This window comes from Cydia strobilella, chromosome 5, assembly GCF_947568885.1.
Source record: "Cydia strobilella chromosome 5, ilCydStro3.1, whole genome shotgun sequence".
Lineage (NCBI taxonomy): Eukaryota > Metazoa > Arthropoda > Insecta > Lepidoptera > Tortricidae > Cydia > Cydia strobilella.
Window position 1 is genome coordinate 9,339,454 of NC_086045.1, and position 25,462 is coordinate 9,364,915.

The window sequence follows — 25,462 nt, forward strand, 5'->3', positions numbered from 1 at the left end:
TTGAACGCATGCGTCAACCGAATGTGAGAAAAATGTCAATGCGCTTAATTACCGCTGCGTTTACCGCGTAAAACAATGTAAGTAGTGTCATTAGATTATCTGATTTAAAATGGGTGTGCGGCAAACGCATTGCGTTAACGCTACGTTTTTCGCATAAAACAACCGCGCGCTTTGTTGTTGAAAAAAATTGTTGAAGAAATTACCAATGTATTGAAATAAAAAATGTTTTTACAATATGTGGTATGTTCTAATTTTGGTTGATTTCTATAGTTTTTATGGAACGGGCTTCCATGAGGAGTTCTATGTATCGGGCGTTGCTGAGTGCGACGCGAAGGTTCACTGCACTGTTTCTCCTGTAGGAAGGACAGAAAATTATCTCCAAGGAATATTTTCACGTTTGGTTAGTTCATTTTTTTTATCTTGTTCACTCTCAAGCTTTGTGAAGTTTATAAACTATCCTTTTTCTTAGAAGGAAAAAACCGACCAAGTGTGTGTCGGACCACGCATAATGGAGGGTTCCGTACCTTCTTACAACACAAAAAGCCATACAAGCCAATGGCCGTATCTTCGCGGCACTTACGTCGTTTTAATAAGAAGATAAGTTAAAGAAACTCATTGATAGCTCAACCAATCATATTTAAAAAAACCCTGAAAAGTATTTATTGGAATTTATATTCTGAATTTTTTCGTTGCCCGGTTCAAATTTTAAACTAAAAATATAAGTAAAGCTAGGTATTAAATTTTTTACGTCGTATCCTAACTACTAAATTGTTTGGCGACCGGGCATGACAAATAATATACTTATTAAATGTTATATTAGCTCTTTAGGGATGAGGCTAAGTATAAAAGTTTATCAGAAAAGTAGTTAAGTACATTTAGGGTCGGTTGCGTGTTGCACCAAACCGGCTGTCACCGCTAAAGCGTTCCCTAATTTTTATTGTAGGTAGGTATGTGAAGTTTCATAGTTCACTGCTGAGTCGCGTTGATCAGTCCTTCAATTGTGGTTGGTGCAACTGGCCCTTAGTTTAGTAGATTAGTAGTAGAGCAAGTAGAAACAAAAGGATATGTGTATCTGCACCTGCATCTGTTGACGGTAGGACGGGATGTGTAACTTACGTGTTCTGTAGCACCATTACGATATTTCCATCAGGCTTCAAAAAAGCTGCATTCTCCAGTGTAACAAAAGTTCTTCGCGAAGACCGAATTCTCCTTGAGCCTCTTGGGATGAATTTTGAGAAGTGGCCCATCGCGTAAAACATTGGTTGCTTTATGAACTCGTCCTGGTCCCCGTATACCAGGATGGGTGCGTCGACGTAGTTATGGGCCCAATTTGGGCCGCCTTCTGGATCCAAGCAAAGGTTCCAGTCGATCCAACCGACCACATAATTGTTGAGATCCTAGAATAGGTAGTGCAACATTGTTAATCCATACTTCCATACTATACTAGCTAATCCATACTTACTCGTACTAATATTATAAATGCGAAAGTGTGTCTGTCTGTCTGTCTGTTACCTCTTCACACTTAAAACGCTGAACCGATTTAATTGAAATTTGGTATAGAGATAGTTTGAGTCACGGGGAAGGACATAGGGTAGTTTTTATTCCAGAGTTTTTATCATCCTTTAAGGGGTGAAAAAGGGGTGGGAGTTTGTATGGGAAATCGATAAAAAGCAGATTGGATAAAAAATAAGCTACCCAAGTTACTAACTCTAGTAGAGTTAGTAACATGGGTAGCTTACTCTACGCAGACGAAGTCGCAGGCAAAAGCTAGTATTATATGTTACCAGAAAAACGTAAACAATATCGACTGCAAAGCTGTAATATAAAATATCTTTTTTTAAATATTGTTTTGGATATACGACATTATGGCAGGGTGTTTTGTATGGCGCTCTCTTTGGTTATCTTATCTCTATGGAGATTTAAAATATGGCGAATAAACTAACTACGTCATCTATTGAACAAAAATTGGAGGAACGCGACTTTGCTACTACTTGGCTGGTTATTTTTCCTTACTTACCTGTATAATACTCTTTGTGTATTTGCGGGCCCTGTCCCATGAGCCTATTTCAACCTTTTCCCTGTCCCAAGGCATTGGACCTGTTGGACATTTTATAAATATCGTAAGTTAAAAAAAACATTTCCTTTGTAGATGTGGGTTAATTAGTGTAGGTATTCGTACTTCGGAAAATCACAGACCGGTCACCACATTATGCATGGTCATCACCTAACCAAAGTAAGCAACATATGAATGTGAAGTTTCAGCTCAATCGAATAATGGGAAGTGGGTCTAATTTAGCTTGCAAGATTTGACCTGAACATACATACAAATATTTCAAGTTAAATAAAAGCTTGTAAAAAGTGACCAAGTGATCAAGGGCGGAACCAGCGTCTTCTGCATTCCAAAGCAAACAACTTGAATTTTTTTTTCTACGTATAAAACATGTGTTCTTATTCCACAATTCCACGTATGTATAGGTAGAGTCAAAGCAAGCTAACGCTACACTTTTGATAGCACCAGACTGTGCAAGTGTTATTTTAAACGTCATAATTTCAACGTTCAAAATAACACTTGTCCTGTGCACTAGTCTGTGCTACCAAAATCGCTGCAGATTTAACTTGGGCTGGCTCTATTTAGATTTTTGTGTTTACTTACTACGTAAGTATACTTAATGGCGCAGCGACCCAAAATGAGTCTTGGCCTCCGACACGAGTATACGCCAGTCGTCTCGATCCTGTGCCATCTCCCGCCAGTTATCGGCATGGAGAGCGCTCAAATCTACTCCAACAGCATCGCCCCAGCGATACCTGGCGTCCCAAGTACGCCCTTTTAACGCCGCGATCCTCCTCCATTCTCAAAACGTGGCCGAACCAGCGGAGACGGTGAGCTTTTGCCTCGCCTATAATGTTGGGTGCAGCCACAAGATCTTCAATCTCGACGTTTTTCCGGAGTCTAAAACTGCCATCTTCCCTTCTCACAGGACCCAGGATTTTTCTAAGTATTCTCCTTTCTGCCACCAGGAGCTTGTTTTCTTCTTTAAGTGTTAGCGTCCAAGTCTCGCATACGTACATGAGTATCGGCCGTATGACCGTCTTATATATACGCAGTTTTGTGTTTTTACTCAGGAGCTTGGACACTAACACTTTATGAAGGGCGGCACTACATTAGATCTTTGTGTTACTAATGGAAAATTTACCTACCTTCACAAGCCTCCGTAGAAAGCAAAATTTTGTCAGGATAACGGTTTTGTATAGCAGTCATAATAATCGGAGGTATGAAGTTTCCATAATAATGTAATGCTGCCCCATCAATGTATTCAATAGATTTAGGATCTTCCCGTTCCATCTAAAAAAAAAGTGTTGTCAATAATTCCGAAAGTGATAACTGCGTCTGCGTCTCTCTCGTTACTACAGACTGTAGGCGCTCGGTAATCCGGCTCCTGAAATACCCTATGCCATGCCGGATTGTTGAAACTGTCCGATTATTGGATTTTTATGGGAAATAAATACAAAATAAATTCTACATATCCGCTCTGTAATCCAGCTTTCGTCTGCGAAAACGGCCGTAATATAATAGAACGGGTCACCTGTACCTGTCGCTAATTGCCGGATTACCGGATTGGCAATCATCGGAATACCGAGCGCCTGCTGTATATGCACCTGTGGCGCATTAACATAAGGATACAGTGCTAGCCAAAATGCTTAACCGCAAAACATGATAATGACCGACGTTGTAAATAGGGAAATGATATTTAATGGTATTTGCTCTTTGGATGCACCACGTGTGAATGTGAATATGGATAGTCTCTCATGACTCTCATTAGTAGGAGTAACCTATCAGAAATCAGTACATACCCCGAGCAAGTAAAAAGGTAGATTATAGCGTTGATCGTCTACTGCCAAAATTAACGTGTTGTTGAAGCGAGAGTTACGCACTGTCGGTCCGAGATTGTTCGCCACCCAGCGACCCTGAAATATAACAAAACGTTATTTAGTCAAATTTTTGGACTCCTCATTGACGCTTTCCCGGTGTTATCACTGTGGTATCATAAAAAAACGCGTCTTGGAGAAATCGAAGGAACTTATCAAATATTATAAGCTCTCTTATAGTGAACAAGTTTGAGAACAAATCAAATTATTTTATTAAATATTTTGATTTGTGTTTTTTAAAGTAGTCACACTACTATATATAAATTAAAAACTGTAATAGATGTCATATATTAAAGAAAAAGTGACGAAGCCCTCCAGTGGTGAAGGCCGGATTCGAACCGGCGTCTTTAGCTATCGCGGCTAACGCCATGAACCCCTAGGCCACCCCGCCACGGCTCTCTTATAGTGATTTAGGTTTTTTTATAGTACTTATACCTGCATTAGGTACTCGTGCATTTGCTCTTGGAAAGCACAATTTGGTGAAATGGAATGGAACTGTTGATGAATATCATGAATACCATAAAATTATGGTTTGTTAAACAATTTGGCCAGCCGGTTGTTTGTTTGTAAAGGATTGTTTAGTTTGGTTCTACGCTGCTGCATGAGTGTCTCGTTTGTAAATCGCTGAAATGATGAAACGTGTAGGTGTACAAATATTTACCAGGTTCCGTGGTGTCCATCCCACGGAGTTGAAGCGGACAAACAACGCACCAATTAAGCCGTTGATAGGCTCGTTCGATGTGGTGATCGCCCATATCTTCACTTCAGCTTTTTCGTATTCTTCCATGAAACTGTGGGTACAAACTGGTCAATAAATATGTTTAAATATATATAAAAAATACCATGCCATGCCGGAACCATTTCACTTACCCGGGTTAACCGGTTAAACCTGGGGTTACCATGGTTAACAGTACAATTTGACACTGGGTTAACGATTTAAGCGCTAAACCCCGGGTTATTGGGATGGTGCAAGTGGGCCAAGAGTATTAACTTCTGGTGGAAGTTATTTAACTACTATAGCCTTGTGCCTATGGATAGGTACTGGTCTCTTTCCCTTGCTGCTATTTATGATGACTGGAAATTTGAAGTTGCCTAGCCGTTGTTACAGGCACAAAAGCATAATAAAAGAATTTTAAGCATTTAAAATCCTTTTTGAAATTGATGTCGTTTTAAAATAATACTGACGGTACAGCTAATAACATAATGGCGAGATATAAATTTCATTGCTGTATAGGTACTATCATCTCCAGTTCATGGATTAATCATATGTTTAAATATATTTTATCAAAATTAAATCCAGGAATACATACAATGTCTTACGGTTCTATAATGTGGGGGAATTCGACGGATGCGAAAAGCGTGCCCTCCGCGCCATGGCTGGCGTTAAAACAAGACATTCGTGTAGGGGTATTTTCGTAGAATACCGAATAATGACGCACTACTCGCTACATATGTTTGAAGTTTTGATGTATGTCAGAAATAACATGTCGTCGTTTTCTAAAGTAGACGTCTCTGGCAAGGTGATGCGCTCAACAGGGCGTCTTAGAACTGTCCCGCGTCGCATGGCACTTGCAGCAAAAAACCCGCGTGTCATCGGCCCTACTTATTACGAGCGACTACCCCAAGACTTGAGAGACGAGCCCTCTGACAGAAAATTTAAGAGCCGTTTGAGAAACTTTTTATTGGATAATCCACTGTATTCCATAAAGGAGTTTTATGAAATCACTAATTAGATTTATTTAAATAGTACTTTGCTGACATCGGAATTGTAAGGTTTATTGTAATTTACTTATTTGCTAGTTTAATGGTGACCTTAATTTCTGTGACATAAGTGCTCAATTTTGTTTATTTATTTTATAGAGTTAATAACGACCCATTCCTGGCGAATTTATTTTCTAGATAATTGTTTAATTTATTGAATGTTTTTTAATCTATTATGTAGAATTTAACGAAACTGCTGACATACTATTGTAATTTAATAATTTTGAATGTAATTTTGATTGTCTCTGTTATTTTTCATATTCAATTATTCATAATGTAAAAAACCGACAATCACAATATAAATTCCTAAGAATCTACCATGTGTAATTTTAAGTGCAATTGTATATTGTGAGATAAATAAATCATATCATATCATATCATATCATAAATAATTCACCTGCGGGTGGTAAAAAAATGAACGCACCGTATATGGTAGTCTGCGTATGCCTGGTAATATTCGGGTTTAACGGTTCCAAAGCCAGTGATTCTCTCGTTGGTCTTCATCCAAACTGGCGGAGACCAGGTGCTCGCTGTTATCTTGACCTCGTCGGTCGCAACCGCTAGACTTCTCTTGATCATAGGCAACTAAAATTTAAAGACCCGTTATCAACTTAGTTAACTAATAGTACATACCTATACCTTGACTAGGAGTGTGGTGGACCTTCGGAGTGTGGTATTTCTGTATGAAATGTAGGTTTTATTAGTAATTAAACATTCTGTCTCTTTATAACTTTAGTGTCTGCAGCTGACTGCACGGTAGAGCCATAGAAGTTCAATAAAATTGATATAATATGTACATTTTTGCGATATACTATACACCTGTATAACGCAATAAAACACAATATTACATGCTTTCCAAAAAAAAAACGGACGCCTACAACTCCAGGGGTGATACATGCGAGTTGCGACCCTTTAAAAAACCCTCTCACCCCCTTACCCCTTCATATCAAAAATAAATGTAAAAGTGTCAGTGAAGTAAACTAATTACTTACCTTGTAAAAGTAGTCTTCGGGTGTTAAACTAAAGTTTGACAACGCATGGTCGTACCAAGGTTCTTCGTTGTACGTGTAGGGGTGTGTCGAGAAATCTGCACCTCCTATAGGCACTCGTAACAAGTTGTATTCCAAACCGGTACTTGAGAAGTATGAGCTGACAAAATGAATAAAGTTTTAAATAAATATATTGACAAACTTTGTTTAGCTGTTGAAGGTAAATTGTTTAAGCTCTTAATTCATTTATTAATTATTTGTTTTCCAAGGGGGCAAAGTTGTTGTTTAACCTCTCGTGCTAATATTGATACCCGAGCAAGCGAAAGATTCCAAAGTTGAACTTCGAGCGTAGCGAGAGCGAGTGGTTCCAAAAATGGAATCTTGAGCGTTGCGAGGGTTTGAAGGCACGAGGGTTAATTTAACCCGGTTAAACAAATTTTGCCACAGAGTGAAACACAAAAAAATTCACCCCACCAACACAAGGAAAATACTAACTGTAAAATACTTATCAAACAAAATCAAAGCAAATCGATTCAAAAAGAATGTTATAATTCATTCAAAATCTCATTTACATTCAATTCTAATAGAAAACATGAAAAAACAACTCAATACTTGCATTTGAGTACTTTGCCTCACATGTGGATAAAGTGCAACTTTCTTATCAGTCTTTGAAGAGAGCCTTTACCAGCTGGTGTGGTGAAAATATCATTATTAACCCCTCATAACCCATATAGAAAAATAGGGGTCTCATAATATATCCACAATTCAACAACATGACGTGATCTCCAGTAACATAGATCTAGAGTCACTAGTGAACAAAACACACGCGATCATCGGGACCCAGACCTTATTGACAGAGCGTTAGCGAACCGTTTCAACTTGGGCAAAAAATGCTTTTTTATGTCCGGATGTTCTTCTCTACAGGTCGCAAATCTCAACCGAGTCTCGTGAAATATGTTGTTATATGTTGCTTTTGCAATGACACAGATCTTGCTTATTTAACTTACTTAATAAAGTTAATTTGAGCTGCATCTGATAGTTTTCGCCAGTTGATAGCTGCAGCGTCAGTGATGGACCCTCCAAATCCTTCTATATACTGATATCGAACAATCGTGTACAGTCTAAACACAACTCGTCTTAAACTGTCTTCTGCGAAAAGTAAATGTATGATGAATATTAGATGCATAAAATTTTGTAATTTTTTTTCGATTAACATTTTCTTTTGTCAGCTGGGATTGAAAATTTCCCGGTACCTAGTAGTGTTTACGGCTAAGAAAAAATCAATCGTTGCTGGTAGTAGTGGTAGTGGTGGTATTTAATGTTAACAAATTATTAGTAACGGTGGGAATAATTAATATAGATGATTCTAAGGAGTCCGGACACAATGATCTTGCTTGTTGTTTTATTATTACAGAGTTCTTATGGCAACCTTCGGTCTCCATCGTCAGACAGTCAGCTTTGCCAGACTCTAAACTCTTGACTCTAAAGACAAAGACAATTTGCACTTAACACGTTTTAAGAACTCATTCTTACATTTTTCAAAAGGTTGGCATATTTTACCACACTACGTCTCTAAAGGAAAAAAACCTTCCACACTTTATGAGAAGGAAGATCATTTCATTGGCGTTATTGATATAATTATATGAATTATATCCCATGCCAAAAGTTTGGCTTGAATCATTAACTATAAGTCCAGTTAAGTGTGTTGGTTAATGACACTTAGTAGATACGTTCAGTCAGTTCCATTTAATACATAATAAAATGTGACTACCTTCTTCATCCTCTTCTTCTGACTGTTCCGGACTTTCTACGTCGGGTACACTTTCTTCACTATTTGACACTGTCTCGATCACACCGAAGCTTTTTTCGAATCGTTGTCCAGCCTGAAATAATGGTTTGTTACGTTTCTGATCAAGTGGATCACTACCTAAATCAAACCACTAATTATACTAGAGGCGGAGGAGCAGCCCTGAACCCACCAAGTTTTGGCCCGTAGGAATTTAATGGAGTTAAATTATGACCCTCGGATCAAAACGATTTGAAACCAATAGTAATGTATAATACCTATAATACGACATATAATTTTTATGAATTACTTAACCCAACCATTCTTATATTTTGGCAAAAAAAACCTGAATTAGAATATATTTCTTCAAACTGCTGTCAGTAGGTAAAGGTACTAAGTACCTACTCTAACCAATTCTGAATACCGCTTTAGCGCTCGCCACGCATATTGGCGCATCAATATTGATGAAGTATTACAGTGCATGCTTACTTTAGTTATATAATATCTGTATAGGTCTGGTTACTCTGGTATAGGTGCATATACGAACTGTGTGCGCACAAATGGACTGTAAAATGGACCGCAAATCGTATATTGCTATACTTCACATTGCGGAGACTATATGGCGCGTATCTATTTAGGTTAGTTCTACGGAGAGGAATCGCTGTAAAAAGTTGCCGTGTAAAATGCTTTTTAGCTTAATATTTCTTACATCACTCGACGTGTAGGCGACAAACGTGCCAGGTGCTGGGTCCTCCCTCGTTATGGTATCACAGTATGTAGCGTCGCATACGCACACTATAGAGCGGCCGGCAATGCCAACGTCTCGGGCGCGACATGGCAGGTCTTCTGTACAAAATCAGCAAAAGTTTAATACCATATTTAAAATATGTAGCAGTGATCATGTGATGATCTCATCATCTCAAGTCGAGTAATTGAGTAAATAGGCTTGAATCCACTATATACTCGTATCACAGAAGTGTTTAGATAATGCCAGTGCCAGTGAAACTGGCAGCCAGCACTGGCTTGTTATTGGCCTCGTATAAACAGTTTTTCAAGACAAGCCAGCGCTGGCTGCCAGTGCCAGCATTGGCGGGAATAGAGCGCCGGCCTATTTTTCAAGCCAGTGACCCCCGCCCGCGTGCCCCGCAACCCCGCGCCGTCGCGCCAGACGAAATGAACCCAGCTGGCCTCACCTAAACAACACGAGCCAGGCCAGCGCTGGCTTGTCTGAGGACTGGCGCCAGCGTTCCTGGCTTCATCTAAACAACACGGGCCAGGCCAGCCCTGGCTTGTCTGAGGACTGGCGCCAGCGTTCCTGGCTTCATCTAAACAACACGTGCCAGGCCAGCGCTGGCTTCGTCTAAACCTGGGTTTAACTTAACACATTTACTGCCAGCGACCCGCTAGGTGGGTTTACTGTTCGTAGGCGCTTTTCGCTACAAAGCGGGTAATTAAAGTGTGGTAATTGGCTACGCTCGTAGCGCGTGCGCTACGCGCTACGAGCGTAGCCAATTACCAGGCGCGCTGGCAGTAAATGCGTTAACTGAAAAAAAAAAAACTTACCAGGCCACTGTTCGGAAAAGTATCAATACATGGCTGAACCAAAGAGAATAGAGTGTATAGAGGGTTATTGTCATAATAAATTGTAATATGGTTACAATTACAATTTATGGTTGGTGGTGGTGGTTGTGGTTGTGTATGGTTGTGGTATGGTATGGTGGGATTGTGTTTGTAATATGGGCCTTGTTGCCTGATTTAAAATTGTAAATAAATAAATAATAAATTTTGTAGTCACAGTAAATTTACTGCCATCTTTCGACACAGGATTAAAACTAAAAATGAATCAAAATATCAAAAAAATGTATATGGATAAATGAATTTTTTTTTTTTTTTTTTTTAGAACGCTATATGACTGACCCATGTTTTTTCACTGATATGTGTTAAAATTGTTAAATATCAAAAGGGTTCGCCAACGCTTATAGGCCAAAGGTATGGCGCCTATTCGAGGATACATTTTTCTTGATTTTCCGAGGCACGTTTTTTTCTTAGACTACTTACTTATCTTATACGGAGTTACATATATCTTTGGATAAAATAAATTAAGGCTGAGCTAGAAAGTAGCGACTGGTTGTACAGACTGAATAAACAGGCCAACAATGTTTTACGCCCTTAGGTACCTACACCTTTGCTGTCCACGCGCTGATACAATAGTCGACACTCAACCATCTCCACGTAGAAAGCATTTTGACGGTCCTTTAGGTATTTTATATAATTATTATAATCTCTAGTGTACTTACCGGTGTCCCCTAGTGCTATAACTGCACTTAATAGGAGTGTTGCAAGACCCAAGCGTGACCCGCGCATCTATGACAAATGTAATTAAGTATTATGGTTTAATTTTAATCGGTTCTGTTATGGGATGACAATGACAGTAGACTGGCTCACTTATGTTATGATAAAGAATGCCTATAAGATCAGTGTAATATAGATCAGTTTTTTTAATGAAATTAACATTTGCAAATAGTATTTTTAAACCTGTTCGGTGTCAAACGATTTTTATCTTTTTTATAACGGGCACTAAAGAAATCGAAAACTCGTCCGACACACTTTAGGATACGTTTCCACCAGAAATGTGCGATGATGCGTAGCGAGGGATGTGTTTGTTAATAACGAATGAAATCTACTAACTCTAGTTGCCAATTTTCTATTGGTTCTTAACAAACATATCCGTCGCTACGCATGCTCGCTCATCTCTGGTGGAAACGCAGCCTTAATTCTTTATAGGTTTGATTTAAATTAACTTAAAAGTAATTCTTGGATATTTTTTTCAACGAAGTATTAGGTATATTTTAAATATGCTCCATTTAGAAATATTTAACATTAGTCTTGTCACTTTGATAGGTACATGCGTTGGTGCCAGCGGTTTGTTTTTATAACCCCCCACAATACCCCTAAACTACTTAGAGCCACTTGCGCCATCCAGGATTAGCCACTAACTCGGGGTTAAACTCGAAGTTACCAGTATTACAATTTAACCCTGTGTTAACTCCGAGTTAGTGGCTAACCCTGGATGGTGCAAGTGGCCCTTAATAGTCTGTGACTGTGACCATGACCAATTCCCATGTTCAACAACTTGTCTAACCTGACTTTAGTTCTTTCCGATCGAGATTTTTTTTACTATGTACCTATGCATCCTCCGTTTTTTTGCTTCCTTGGAGGTAAGGATAATTAAACTTCACTTAAAATATTACAAAAATACTAACTTACCTTCCTCACCGCTACCCACGCAATGGGAGGTCAAAAAAATTTTTGCCTATCTATTATCTGTAGATTAAATACCTATAGTGATACCAAATGATTAAAACCTAATTATCTTTTCAAATTAATTGATAAGTGTTATTAATTAATCAGTAAACGATACTGACAAATATTTGCTTAGTATTTCCAGGTGTCTTCTCTAATATGTGTTTTTGTACTTTGTTAATATGAAAGGTACATTCCTGAGCTGAAGTAAATATTTAGGATTTAGGTAACTAAATATTTCGAAGATATTCAATAATTATTTTTTGTCTGATAACGCCTTAGCAAATGTGCATTAGATCACTCGTATATACTTATATCACTAATTTCTACATTTATTTTTCATTCAGATGCATTAAAAATAAATATTAAATAAATAATAACTTTGTCTGCATAACTAGATTAGTTGTCGTTGATTTTGGGCGCAAGAAATGAAACTATGTTCGTTCCAGAGGGAGCTAAATTAAATAGTGAATTTTTATATTCTAAATTCTAAGCCGGGTAAAGTGGCACTTTTCAAGGCATATACCCGTAAGCCTGCCAATGTTCTTCGCGTCCAACACAACAACATTTTCAGGATGCTGATGCAGCTGCCCCGGTTCTGTAGCGCGTCAGGTATGTTCGCGGAGGTGCACACGGATGGTTTCCACGCCATCATCCGCAAGAAAGTGGCCACGCTACTCAGTCGCGTGAAGTTCGAAGCAGCAGCAAAAGCATCCTGGGACTATTTGCGTGTAGGTTTGACTGCCCCATTCATGACAAATGGAGGCAAATAGTGCTCGGGCTTGTGTAATTTTTTTGTTAATTATTTTTTTAATTATTATTTTGGTTTACCTATTTGATTATTTTAGAACATCATTATTATTTTGTATTTTTTTATTAATTATAATTTAATTGTTATTACTTTTTGTATAACAATATAGACTAAGGTATTGTTACTAACAACTTTTTTATGGGCCCCATGCCTAATTAAACGAATTAAATTTACATTTTACTCTTGTTGCCATTATTTTCAGAAGCCTGAAAAATGTATTCAGGGTGTTTCAGGGAGCTCTACTACATTCTAGATCAAAGTGTTGACCAAATCCCGTTGTTTTCAGTATTGTATTATGTTTCAAGCCACTGTACTTAGATACATAATTATTATGAAATAACCTACTAAAAATTTTTAAGTTGTTTGTAGGATCCTTGTGATCCTCAGAAGTACCTACGTTTCAGTATGTACATCGAGCTGTGAAGTTGAATGGACCAATAATGGATACGATTTCATTTAAAAAAAATGTACTAAGTAGTCTTAAGTTAATTGACTCCAATGTGCGACAATTAAGCAGTTTCTATTTAAGTTACACGCATGAAAGTGTGTTGGCGTATGCTATAAACTCATGTCTATGAATTAAGTAAAATTAAATTACATGATATTGTCTTCGGTTACCGCGATAGTTACTCATGAAATAAAACTATGAAAACGGATTATATCGCGTATATTGAATTTATAATACATGGTTAACTTTCGTAACACAAAGGAATCAATAAGACTAATTACAGCTCAGAACTATGCTAAATTGCGTACGATTTTTTTTACGCGTCTTTTGTGTTTTTGCGGCTCGCCGATGTAAAATTTCACTAACGTAAAATAATACATAGATATCACAATTATTAACCTACATATTTGTACCTATGTGATTTTTTTATGCCGATGTTCGGATATTAAGGACAAGGTTCTTAAACATAAATAACTTGTGATGCAAATATTTATGTTCTTTCCATATTTGTTTATGTTCTTTCTTGCTTAGGATACTTGCGGGTAGTGAGAATCAGATCAGGTGGCCCCCATTGCCCACTAATGACAAGGATTCCTCGTAAAGTAATAGGCATATAAAATACTTGCTATTTTGTTGATTTAAGGTTTAATTCCGAAAGTACGGGTCAGAACTACCGAAAAAGCTTCCTGGTGTTTTGATACATTGGAAAAAGATTTTGATTGTTTGATCCTTGTTGCCCACAAGGTGACCACAATCCTTTACCTCGGTGCAATGGGAGTCAAACCTGGTTTTTTTTATAACTTATAATTATTTGCCAAAGTTGATTGTTTATGTCATAATTATTGGTCTCAAACCATTGAGATAATCATTGGTTTTGACGACCGGTCTGGCCTAGTGGGTAGTGACCCTGCCTATGAAGCCGATGGTCCCGGGTTCGAATCCCGGTAAGGGCATTTATTTGCATGATGACACAGATATTTGTTCCTGAGTCATGGTTGCTTTCTATGTATTTAAGTATTTGTATATTATATATATCGTTGTCTGAGTACCCACAACACAAGCCTTCTTGAGCTTACCGTGGGGCTTAGTCAAAAATGTCCTATAATATTTATTTATTTATTTAAATGATAGCCAATAAATTTGTTTTGAGGCAGTTTGCAATAACGATTTTGTTCAATGAAATAAAACTATGAAAACGGATTATATCCCGTATATTGAATTTATAATACATTTATTCCATTAATTTTGATTTTTTTTTATTATTTCAATTCTCGCTTAAGTGATCCCCATTACCCCCTTCTACTACGTGGCGAAATTTCCAGTAAGTACTTAGGTAGCGAAAGAAATGCAAGAGGATGATTAGAATGATAGCAATATTAAAGACCTGCTTCGTATGAAGGTGACCTGGGGCCCGTTTCTCGAACGATATTAGACTAATATTATTAGTCCATGAACTGTCAAATCGTATGGGTTACCATGGCAACACACTAATAATATTAGACTAATACCGTTCGAGAAATAGGCCCCTGATAGCATTACTGTAAAGAGATCATCCGACATATTTACTAAGATTAAGATTGAATGAAGATAAACAAACCTTATTTCTCGGATTACTCCACATGGTCACCTTTCAATATTTTTTTCAAACCGTTTATTAATTGGGTGATTTATTTGTATAGCCAATTGTACTAGTAAATACAAGTCGGGTTTTAAGGGACTGTTCCGAAAGTTTTCAACTGCTTCGGTTCAATTTATGTTATTGATATCCATTTGGAATTATGAGTAAAATAAAAACTCCGCTTTTATGAAGACAATATATTTAAATTTTCATACAAATCTTTAACGTAATATTATCTTTAAAATACTGTACACAAAGTCGGCTGGTCTTGTAGAAAATCATTTACTACTACTAAACATATCAAAAGAAAATATTATTTCTCAAGAAAAATACTATTGCATAATCTTATAACGAAAAGCAAATGATTGTCTGCAACGCTGCCGACTAAATCTTTTATATTTTTAGTTTGATATGGCAGATTGTCGATATGAAAGACTTTTAAAAGCGAAGATCGCTTAGAACACTAGCGGAACCAAATGCACTAAAGGTATACCTATTTACATAATGAATTTACACATTATTGCCATCTATAAAGAAAAAAAAATGTAAACTACCAATGACAATTTTGTTTACACAGCATTTAATCTCATTTGAGTAAAATGAACCATATAAATGTATAATATCACAACAAATTAGATCTGTTTTTTCACATGCCAATAAAAGGCCGATTTCTTGTCCCTACATTAATGAAATCAAGTCGAAATTTAACCAAAAATTTTTTTTAAGTACCGAATATGACATTAGTTTTACAATCGGAAACGACCATCGCCATATAAAAAAAAACTTAAAACTATTCACTTTACAATTATCTAATATAACTATATCAAATAAATACAAAAATCTCTTAGTTATTATCTAAGATAATATTTGCCTACCTCATGTCTTGAAACTAAAACTATTTAATGCACATAAACCTTAACGCAGTTTAAACTTAAATGTGCGCACGCCGTTGCGCTGCTGGGAGGACCCTTAAAATATTTGACTAAAAGAGAGATCAAATCATTGCCACGTAAATACTTATTGTATAATCGGCAGGTTGTTTCGAGTAACGTGTCAACACTTATTTGTACTTTGAGAGTTGAAAGCGAGATGCCTAGGTTGCTGCGGTAAATCAGACAGAAAATAATTGGTTGGACATGATCTCACTGGAAGTGGGTGCTAATATTGCTTTCAACCTAGCTGCCAGGGGATTCGTGCTCCGATTTGAAAATATCCAAATTGATCATGCATGGAAAGATAAAGTTAGACATAAGTATATAGATCTCAGGTATTTCAAAAAATATATAATACAAGTTGATGACGCGTCTTTCAATATAAATCACAAATATATTGACTGTGTGTAATTTATTGCTCCGATAAAGATTAAATGTGGCAAGTAAAAAACAAAAACAATGTACAAATCTGAGTTCACTTACGGGAAAAAAGGAAAACCATGAAAAGTGTAGAAAGTATAGTAAACACGTTCATATTGTATAAACAACCTATGCTCGGAAAAAAATGGTAAGGGGTAAAAGGCTAGGCCTAAGCTATTGCATTTGAAGACCATTTGATTTATCTCGTTTGAAAAGGCATTTGCTTAAGAAACTAAATAACAGAATATTCATCAGGTTAGTGAAATAAAAAAAGGTAAATAGAACACCATTCGCCACATTTAGGTTAATTAAACCTATCGGTTATAATCAACACAACATTTTAGGTACCACAACAGTGCTAAACAACTGGTTAAAACTTTTTGTCTTTAATTTACTACACTTCTTAATAATTCTTACATATGAAACCTATGAATGATTCATGGTATCCTACACTAAGTTTTAATCTTTCCACTGTTCTAATATATTTTCCATAATTTTTTGCATATGTTATTAAACACAGTGAAAAGACTAAAATATGCTCAAGTAATTTATGTTAATGTAACATAAATAGAGGCACTGTGTGTATTCAATTCTATCTTCTTATTTGATATTATTTTACACGCGTCTACTGAACGATATTGTTTAAAATTTTATGAATTATGTAAAATATTTATATATCTCTTGACATATGGTTTTGAGACCCAAGGGAAATTAAATATTTGACTACTTTGTTTTGATTATTTTGATTTGTAGGAAAAATCTCTGTGTTTTAAACGCTTGACGAGTCAATTCCTGTTTTTATCGTAAATAGTATGAGCTGTTATGTTGCAATTGCAATATAAAGTTGTAGCGAATCTGTGGAAATAGCCACTCTAACACTATTTACAATTAAAACTTGAAAAGATCATCTGAATAAAACGTTCGTCTACCTAAATGAACAAAGAGAGTAACGAAACATTAAAATATAATTATTTAAATTGAGCTATACAATAAACATTTAGTTACAAAAATATTGTAGCGTTATTTTCAGATCACAATTTACTATGTTACGATTGCAACACTATCAAATTACACATATATTTTCTTCTAGATCTGTCAAATCATATAAAGTTTTTAATAAAAGTGGAAACTAATAATAACTATGTGGCCCGAGAGTCAAACTCTAAGAGCCAATGTTCTTAACTAATGGAGCTATCGAGCGCTCCAGCTATCGCAACTGAATTTCTGATTCGGTAGCCATTGCAGTGCGCCTGATAGGTCGAATACGAGGGCTGATCCGAAAGTTGTTAGCTGCTCCGGCTCTACTTATGCGATCACAATATTATTTATACCACTGTGAAGGATCTTTCAGTACTCATAAATGGTGTAAATACATTTTTAGAAAACGATTAGTTTATTTTTATTTTGTCAAGTCATGAAAATCAGTAATTGAAACTCCATATGTGCTGTCATTTTATAAACAGTATTGTTAAAAAAACAATTAGTGTTTTTAGGTGCTGTTAATTATGAATCTCGACCGTTTTTTTTAAATGTAAATCGTTTTAATTGAGTAAACATTATTATGATTTATCGATTTATACATTAGAAATAGCAGAAGGAACAGAATAATTAGTCCCGGGTAAATTTAAATTTGATTTTCAAAGATTTCAATACGTAATTAATTTAATTGTGCTTAAAATTGCCGTTTTTTCTAAGGAATTCGTAACTTCATACAAAACAGCTTTCAGTTAAAAATATATAATTTAAAAAAACGCATTAATTAAAAAAAAACATAGCCATAAATTAGCATTGAAATATCCCTTACAATGGTATAAATAATATTGTGATCGCATGAGTAGAGCCGGAGAAGCTAAAAACTTTCGGATCAGCCCTCGTAGGTACCTATTTGTTAAGAGCTATGTATTAGTTTTAGTAAAGCCAATGTTGCGGGTTCAAGTCCCAAATGGATCATAAAAGCTTTTGAAAGCAGTGTATTCAGTACCATCACGTGTACACAGTAAACACGTTAAGAAATAAAGGCCAAATTCTGTAATAATTATAAATAACTGAAATATGTGTTTGTATTTATATGATTGCCCTGGTTCTTATCTACTCCTGAGCTTTTCTTGCTTAAGTAATTTACCAACGGCTTAATTTTATTCGACCTTATTAACCTTTTGAACGCCAAATACACCTAAATTCGTCGTTACTAGTCGTGCCCATAGCGCCAAGGACAACTATAGGTGTTACGGCAAACGCTGTCAAAATAACCTTTACACTTTCGAGTAAGGTTTACATTAGCTCCCTTGTGCCCGGGATCTTGGCGTTTGAGTGATGTTTGTGTTTTTGATATAAAGCGTTCAAAGGGTTAAAAATTAGAGTTTCGTAGCAGGCGTTTCTGTTATCTATATATTAATAAACAAATTTAGTATGGACTAGGCGTAGTATAAAAAGAGCGATTTTCAGTGAATGGGCTTCGGGTTCAAGTCCAGCTCGGGCCACATAGTTTTTCTATTTTTTCACTCTAGTTAATGACTACAGTTTCGTAGCAGACGTTACGTAACAAACGGATATAAGGTTTTGTCAGAGATAAGTAAGCACTTAGACCTTTGTATGGGTGAATATTTGTAAGGTCCATATTTAAAAGTTGGTGTGCCAAAGGAATGATAGCTACGGAGAGGCGGAGGGAAGGAGGGATTGGTGCGTGGTTCAGTCTTTCACGAGCCTGTAGATGTGGTGCTGCGCTCCGTGTTCACTGTTCGACACTTCAAACACAAACGCGGCACATAACAATGTCTCTTGAGTATCTCTATTTGACACCACCTGTGGATAACAGAAAAACGTGATGTAGGCAAATTGCAAGGACAAAATAAATGATTCGATCGAATTACGTATATTGGCCGAAACGTTCGTGCCTTTGTTTTTAAACTAGCTTTGATAACTAACTTGTTCAAATAAACTACGAATTCGTTTCCGAGTCTTTCATACCTTCTATGTTTTCAAAAGTGTTTCTATATTTGTACTAGGTTTGTGTAAGATTACTAGCTAATCTTATACCTTTAAACGAGCAATTCTTTTATACATATATATTAATATATTTCGGGGATCTCGGAAACGGCTCTAACGATCTTATATGGGGGTTTTCGGGGGCGAAAAATCGATATAGCTAGGTGTTATCTCTGGAAAAATGCGCATTCTTGAGTTTCTATATGTTTTTGTTTTCCAGATATTATTTATAGTTTGTGTGTTTGTTTGTTTGACATAAGTAGGTAACCTAAGTTCTTTCTTAAAGTCGTGTTTAATGTTTTTAAGTAATATCCTAAATCAGCATTACAAATATCCTTAATTATACTTATATTGATCGGGATATAGACCGTAATTATATCCTTAATTATTCAATGATTGGTTGGTGTCTGTCTTTCAATCACGCGGTGTTAAAAAATAACGTTAATTCTATCACGTGGATGCCATGCATCATACGTCTGCTGATGCCTTATAGGCTAAGGCAATCATTTAATGCTCAATAATTTGGAACAGATTATTACAAGCTTAGCTTTTATTTAGTTTTACATGTCCTGATGTCTGTTTGTTATCAAATCTTGCGAGCTGAATTAGACTCGCTTCCTATAATTCGATTGAGCACAAACTTCGCATATTTGTGTAAGTTGAGCGATAATGCAATATTATGGTACCATCTAGCTAGATGATCTGATGATGGAGACCAGAGGTAGCCATAGGAACTCTGCGATAAAACCAGGCAACCTTATTGTTTTAGGGTTTATTCGAATTGTCAAAAGAAAAATACAATCAGCGATAAAAGCTTGTATAAAAATGTAAATTTTGGCACAAAGCTTCTTTTTCTAGAATAATATCAATTGTTACCTGAAGAATAGTGAAGTTTTCTAACACGCTATTCATCATGTATTTCTCAGGTAGATGCTTGAGCTTATGTATGAAGTTGACCATGTACTCGCACATTGGCGAGCGATGGATGCGGTACACGAACCTCCCCCCCTCGAACCGCGCGTACTCCGTCTCCACTTTTTCGACTACTTGCTTCCCGAATGAACACACTTTTGTGCTACATGTGATGGTCATGTTTTCGTTGCTTTCATACCTGGAATTATAGATAAACGACGTTTGATTATAGTTTGTTTATGTTGTTGCTATTTTACATGAATCTGCAGGTAAAACACTGAAATAATGTATTAACCATTTTTGTGTGTACAAGTTACAAAAACGCATTGACGAATACATTATATAATATTTTAGTATACTTATGTTCATTATTTAACACCTATTAAATCGAATTATATTTTATCTTCTATTCTTAGTTAAGTAAAAAATGGGTTTCCTAATCGTACGTCATTTTACAAATATCAAATACGAATACTTAGTTTCATAAAACAATCGAGTGTAATAATCGTACCTACATACGAAAGATAGATCCAAATAAATGGAAGTTAATTGTAGGTATACGTTTTTCTCTTTATACCTACCTAAATTGCGCTTCAATATTATCACTAAATTATAATAAAACGAACAAGATTCAGATATTAACTTGCTGGAGTTCATATACTTACACACTAGTAACGCCATAAAATGCTCCGGGATCGTCTAAATTATTTGTGTTTAGATCCGCCCAGAACTTGACCAAGAAGAAAGCGTTCCGAGGTCCCTTCTCGTAGAGTTCTTTCAAGCCGCCTTTCTTCTCAGGGAACTTGTCATTTATTTGTTGCACATCTACCGACTGAAAACACGTTTTGTTTATTAGTATCCATTACCGTCCATTTATTTATATCAGTAGTTCACCCCGAAGTCCCCAAACATTCCCCATTTAAAAAAACCCGGCGAAGTGCAGCAGGGTATAATACTACAGGGTTCCGTACCTTCATACGATACAAAACATAATTTAGACTTTCGGAATGATTGTTTCCTAAAGTGTTTACTAAACCTTCATATTATTTTTCATTTCTCATGATGTGAAAGTGATGTGAAAGTAGGTCGTTGTTGTTCTAAAAAGTGTGCAGAAAATGATACGTTTTTGCTCTAGAGCACTGTACTTTCCAAGTACGTTTTTTTCTTTTTTTTTAGATTTTAAGCAATAATTTTTTTGTTTTTAAACGGATTTGTTGTACAATTTCCATTCTGATTAATTCAACTTCCTATCACATAAATAATGATATTTTTACCTAAATTGTTAATTGAAAGTACCCTTGAGTTATACTTAGTCGTGTTTTTTTTTAAACGCACATGTATTTTACTTTCGAATACGACGAAATGAAAAGTCGACTCGGGTGAAAGGCACCATTTCAGTCTCAGACAATTAGTGCTCTCACTGCGTTCGAGCGCCAAACTACCTCGACAGAAATGGGTGCCTTTCATCCCTTGGTTGTCTACTATTTAAATACCCACTAAATGCTGTGCCACACGTTGAATTTTACTTCAGTTTTAGGTAGGTACCTACCTACTACATGTGGACTGAAGAGTGCTCAATGTAAAAAACTTTATCTTAACTATAACCGTACAAAAAATGATGTTTTTTTAAATTAAAGTTATTGTAGAACCAACAAACTTTATTGTTAGCTAGCTAGCTGACAGGCATGCCCCATGTTAAATGTAAATAAGACCTTCACTTTGCTTCGCTCGCTCGGTCAATTATTCTATCCAAATCTGTATAAAAACCGGCCAAGTGCGAGTCGGACTCGCCCACCGAGGGTTCTGTACTTTTTAGTATTTGTTGTTATAGCGGCAACAGAAATACATCATCTGTGAAAATTTCAACTGTCTAGCTATTACGGTTCATGAGATACAGCCTGGTGACAGACGGACAGCGGAGTCTTAGTAATAGGGTCCCGTTTTTACCCTTTGGGTACGGAACCCTAAAAACGGGCGTACTTATTAACTTTTAATTATTGAACTTCTTTAAATGAAATTAACAACTGATATAGGAAATACAATAGAACAACAGTATATGTATACTGTAATTAGGATTCCTCACCTCTAATAGTGGATCGGCGTATGTAACTGAACCACCTATGTGAACGAATAGATGCTGTGATAGCGTTGTACTCGGCGGATACTGTAAAAGAAAAAAACAAATCGCGTGATAATTTACCTCTGTGCTTATTTTGAGTAACCATTAACTGAAATATATTGGTATATTGCCGATCAGATAACTAACGAAGTTTTTCGATTTATTCTAATTATTGCATGTAATCGATCTAGGATCTAATTAGACTTTCGAGAGCGACATTTCAATTAAAAATCGGATCTTGATTTGGTAGTACTTTAGTATGTATATATCGCTCGCATTTGTATATTGTTCAAGCGCCGCTATACTTTTTAGTTTGAAAGCGCATTTCAATGGAAATAGTCTAAGAAGTTTGTAATTACAGTAGAATCCGCTTGTAATGACACAGAAGGGAAGTGACACACGCCATACTAAGCGAATGTCATATAAATGAATAAATAAAGCATTGTGGTACAAGTTTTCCAAATTAATCTGAAATTCCTTTTTGAGAAATGAGTTTTATTAAACTTTTAACAATTATCAACTTGCCACTGAGAATCGAAACTAAAATAATTTACACGCCACGAACGCACCAAAGGATTTATAGATCATAGCGATTTGTCACTCTATAAGCGAAGTCAGCATATCCGACTTTGTTAAAAAGAATTTTATATGAAAACCAATCTTCGCACAATAATTACGTTATAGTAAGCGGTTGGTCAATATAAGCGGAGTCATAATAAACGGATTCCACTGTAGTTCGCTTAGTGAGTTATTTAATTAAATTTGTAACTAAGTATAAACTGAAATAGATGTCATATATTAAAGAAAAAGTGACGAAGCCCTCCAGTGGTGAAGGCCACAAAACACATATCGAAAATATTTAATAAAATAATTTGATTTGTTTCCAAAGCTGTGTAGTAACCAAGTACTTAAATTTGCAGATATTCCCAACGGAATTTGGGTCCCTTAAGTGTTATACATTGGCCAAACTTCTTTTTGTAAATTATGTTGTTGTTTGATTTTTACGAAGTCCCAACTTTTTGTCCCACTTAACTGAGACATTTTATGACTAGTGATTGCGGTATTTGCGGTGGAATAACGATTATACGGTAAGGTTTAAATATTGAATATGTGCGATTTATACTACGAGCTACCTCCTAGGGCGTCCACAACGTCGCGCGGGTGCACGGAGCGGGCGCACGCGCGCAGTTGAAGTTGTAGGTAAAATCAAAATCCACAGCACGCGCCCGCGTCAGTTAGCGGCGCCCATATACTATTTTTCGTTAACCCGCTCACCCGTTCCGTGCGACGTTGCGGACACCCTTACTCGGAAATCGCCACCTAGTTATCTCACGTACCGGTTTAAGTGGTAGGGCTATAAATGGTTCAGTGCTTCGTTTAGTGTAGTATTGTAACCAACCGTATCCGGGTCCCTCGGGTGTTCCACGAAGGCCGAGAACTCCACGAGCCGCAGCTTGTGCGTGGCGATGGCGCGGCCCTCCCAGGGCGGCGGCGGCGCCACGTCGGTGCCGCCCGGCACGCCGACGCTGCCGACGCCGGGCACGCCCTTGTACCCAGCACCCGGGAACGGTTTCACGCTGAAATGGACGTTCGTCAGGTATTATTTTCAAGTTATATTTCATATTAGAAAGGTAGTGTTGGTGATATTTTGTTTAAGCATTTATTTTGCCAGGATGGGGCTTAGCTTGCCATGCTTTTACAAATATCTAAGGATATGGGTTGAGCTATACCGTTACCATGATAAATCATTAACTAGCGGTTGGTTTATGTAGTTGTAGGTTGAATTTTAATGGATATGTCTTATAAAGACAAAACAATAATCGAGTGCGCTTTGTGTAGTATAGTTTCATTGATTTGTTAATTAATCAAAGATTATGGGGTTATTATAACTTATGAACATTTGACACTTAAAACTTAAAAAATCACAATTTAATTATTATTGTTGCTTTAACTTTAAATTTCAATACTTACTCTTGTGAAGTTCCAGCTTGTAAACCTGGTTGCCAAAATTGCTGAAACATAAAACATATTTCTATTTAATGTAGTTCGTCTTGATACTTTAGTTAAATAAAACATAAGCTTTCTAATCTATGTTATGTTCAGCCGAACATGTTATTTCAATTAAAGCCTACAATCGTTGGCTAATTGGAATCAAAAATTAATGTAAAAATACGTGGATAATTAGCAACAAAAACTACACACTGCTAAGCGTCATGTTTTCTCCTTTACAGTGACAGATTATTACCCCTAGCTTCCTTAATGAACTATGTGCTCGTGGCAAAATGCCGAGACAACGCTCGTTAGAAGGAGAGGGACAGAGAGTGTCAAATTATTAAAGTCTGTTATTAGTAGCTTTTTAAATACGAATTGATTAAATATATTGTGGTATGATTATTATTACGTACTCAATGATATTTTACGTTTTAATAATTACGGCGAAAAGCATTATTGTTATATCTACTTTCAATATATCACATAATCAAATTTGAAACACGTGCACATGGGATTAATATTCCGAATTTAAAAAGCAACATACTAAGGGCCAGTTGCACCAAACCGTCTGTAATCGTAGTTGATTATCTAGTTTTGTCGGTTTTAGGTTATACGAGATGACAGCTGCTACCGTAATTTTAAACGTTAATCAGCTCTTTGATTGTGCGTGGTGCAACCCGCTCTAAAATGATCATTAAATTTGCCGTATAACACAACAGGCATGGCATGCCTTTTGCAAGCCCAGTACCGTATGATGGTACGCTGGATGTGGCAGACCCGCCACGATCTGTGCGCTAGAGAGGGTGCTCATTGACTGCATGGCCTTTTCTTTCATCATACCACCATCCTGGACGTCGTTACATTCCATTAAAAAAAGTCATCAGACAGACAGACAGATCACAAATACATTTTACATTATAAGACATATTACTTACCACTTTAAGTTTAGCCTGTATTTCACGAAGTTTCCGCCTAGCTAGCACCTGTATATGTGATGACACCTGCTTTCTTGTGCGTGTTTTTCCTGTTCTTAATTTTATATATCTCGCTATCAGCTCATTTCGTCCTGAAAATAAATTAAAATTTGCATTTAATTTCTGTAGTTTTTTTTATAAATTATTGAAGATTGGTCTTATGAAATAAATATAATTTGTATTAGTCAAAATACATAACTGAAATATCGGAATGAGCAAAGTTTTTATTTTCGATTTAAGTTATTAATACGAGTTACGTCAATTGAAATAACTCGTAAAATATCTCGCATAGCTGAACAGTTAAAACGCATACTGTACAATGCAATGCCGGCGCAGCCTCGCAGTCGATCCGTTATGAAACAATTTTCAAAATATTTTGAATAGCTATTTTCAATAATTGAAACTGTAGTCGGGCTGGAATGCAGGGAGGTTTGACTAAAAGCGAGGCCACGGAATTCGTTTATTTTAATTGAGGGTATAAACTC

General features: G+C 36.4%; 3 protein-coding genes across 5 annotated transcripts in view; 1 reads left to right on the forward strand and 2 right to left on the reverse strand.

The window, feature by feature from the left end:
* LOC134741701 (troponin I) overlaps nucleotides 1-25,462 on the forward strand; it is a 443,517-nt gene that overhangs the window by 219,393 nt on the left and 198,662 nt on the right. The window lies entirely within an intron of this gene.
* On the reverse strand, nucleotides 226-10,843 carry LOC134741421 (lysosomal acid glucosylceramidase-like). Its single transcript, XM_063674193.1, has 12 exons — nucleotides 10,761-10,843; nucleotides 9,173-9,309; nucleotides 8,449-8,560; nucleotides 7,685-7,826; nucleotides 6,681-6,837; nucleotides 6,113-6,273; nucleotides 4,589-4,718; nucleotides 3,853-3,966; nucleotides 3,199-3,343; nucleotides 2,018-2,097; nucleotides 1,117-1,397; nucleotides 226-353 (listed from the first exon to the last, which is right to left on the reverse strand). The coding sequence occupies exons 1-12, from the start codon at nucleotides 10,825-10,827 to the stop codon at nucleotides 248-250; spliced, it is 1,632 nt and encodes a 543-aa protein (XP_063530263.1). The 5' UTR covers nucleotides 10,828-10,843; the 3' UTR covers nucleotides 226-247.
* Nucleotides 14,826-25,462, reverse strand: part of LOC134741679 (protein scalloped) — a 73,961-nt gene continuing 63,324 nt past the window's right edge. Inside the window, exons 5-12 of one of the 2 annotated variants that reach the window (XM_063674551.1) lie at nucleotides 24,939-25,069; nucleotides 24,752-24,850; nucleotides 23,983-24,023; nucleotides 23,411-23,588; nucleotides 21,976-22,056; nucleotides 20,558-20,724; nucleotides 19,857-20,091; nucleotides 14,826-18,797 (exon numbers count right to left, since the gene is read on the reverse strand). In XM_063674551.1, coding sequence (XP_063530621.1) covers nucleotides 18,684-18,797; nucleotides 19,857-20,091; nucleotides 20,558-20,724; nucleotides 21,976-22,056; nucleotides 23,411-23,588; nucleotides 23,983-24,023; nucleotides 24,752-24,850; nucleotides 24,939-25,069 — 1,046 coding nt within the window. In that variant the 3' untranslated portion in view covers nucleotides 14,826-18,683. The remainder of the gene's footprint in view (nucleotides 18,798-19,856; nucleotides 20,092-20,557; nucleotides 20,725-21,975; nucleotides 22,057-23,410; nucleotides 23,589-23,982; nucleotides 24,024-24,751; nucleotides 24,851-24,938; nucleotides 25,070-25,462) is intronic. The other variant, XM_063674553.1, reaches the window with a different exon arrangement.

Bases quoted from the DNA above. Each gene is read 5' to 3' on its own strand.
- LOC134741421 (XM_063674193.1), bottom strand. From the start codon at position 10,827: ATGCGCGGGTCACGCTTGGGTCTTGCAACACTCCTATTAAGTGCAGTT. The intron at 6,838-7,684 runs GTAAGTTAAATA...TCATTTTGTCAG, and splicing joins GCTCAAATTAACTTTATTAA to CTCATACTTCTCAAGTACCG. The intron at 2,098-3,198 runs GTAGGTAAATTT...AATGTCCAACAG, and splicing joins TTCTACGGAGGCTTGTGAAG to GTCCAATGCCTTGGGACAGG.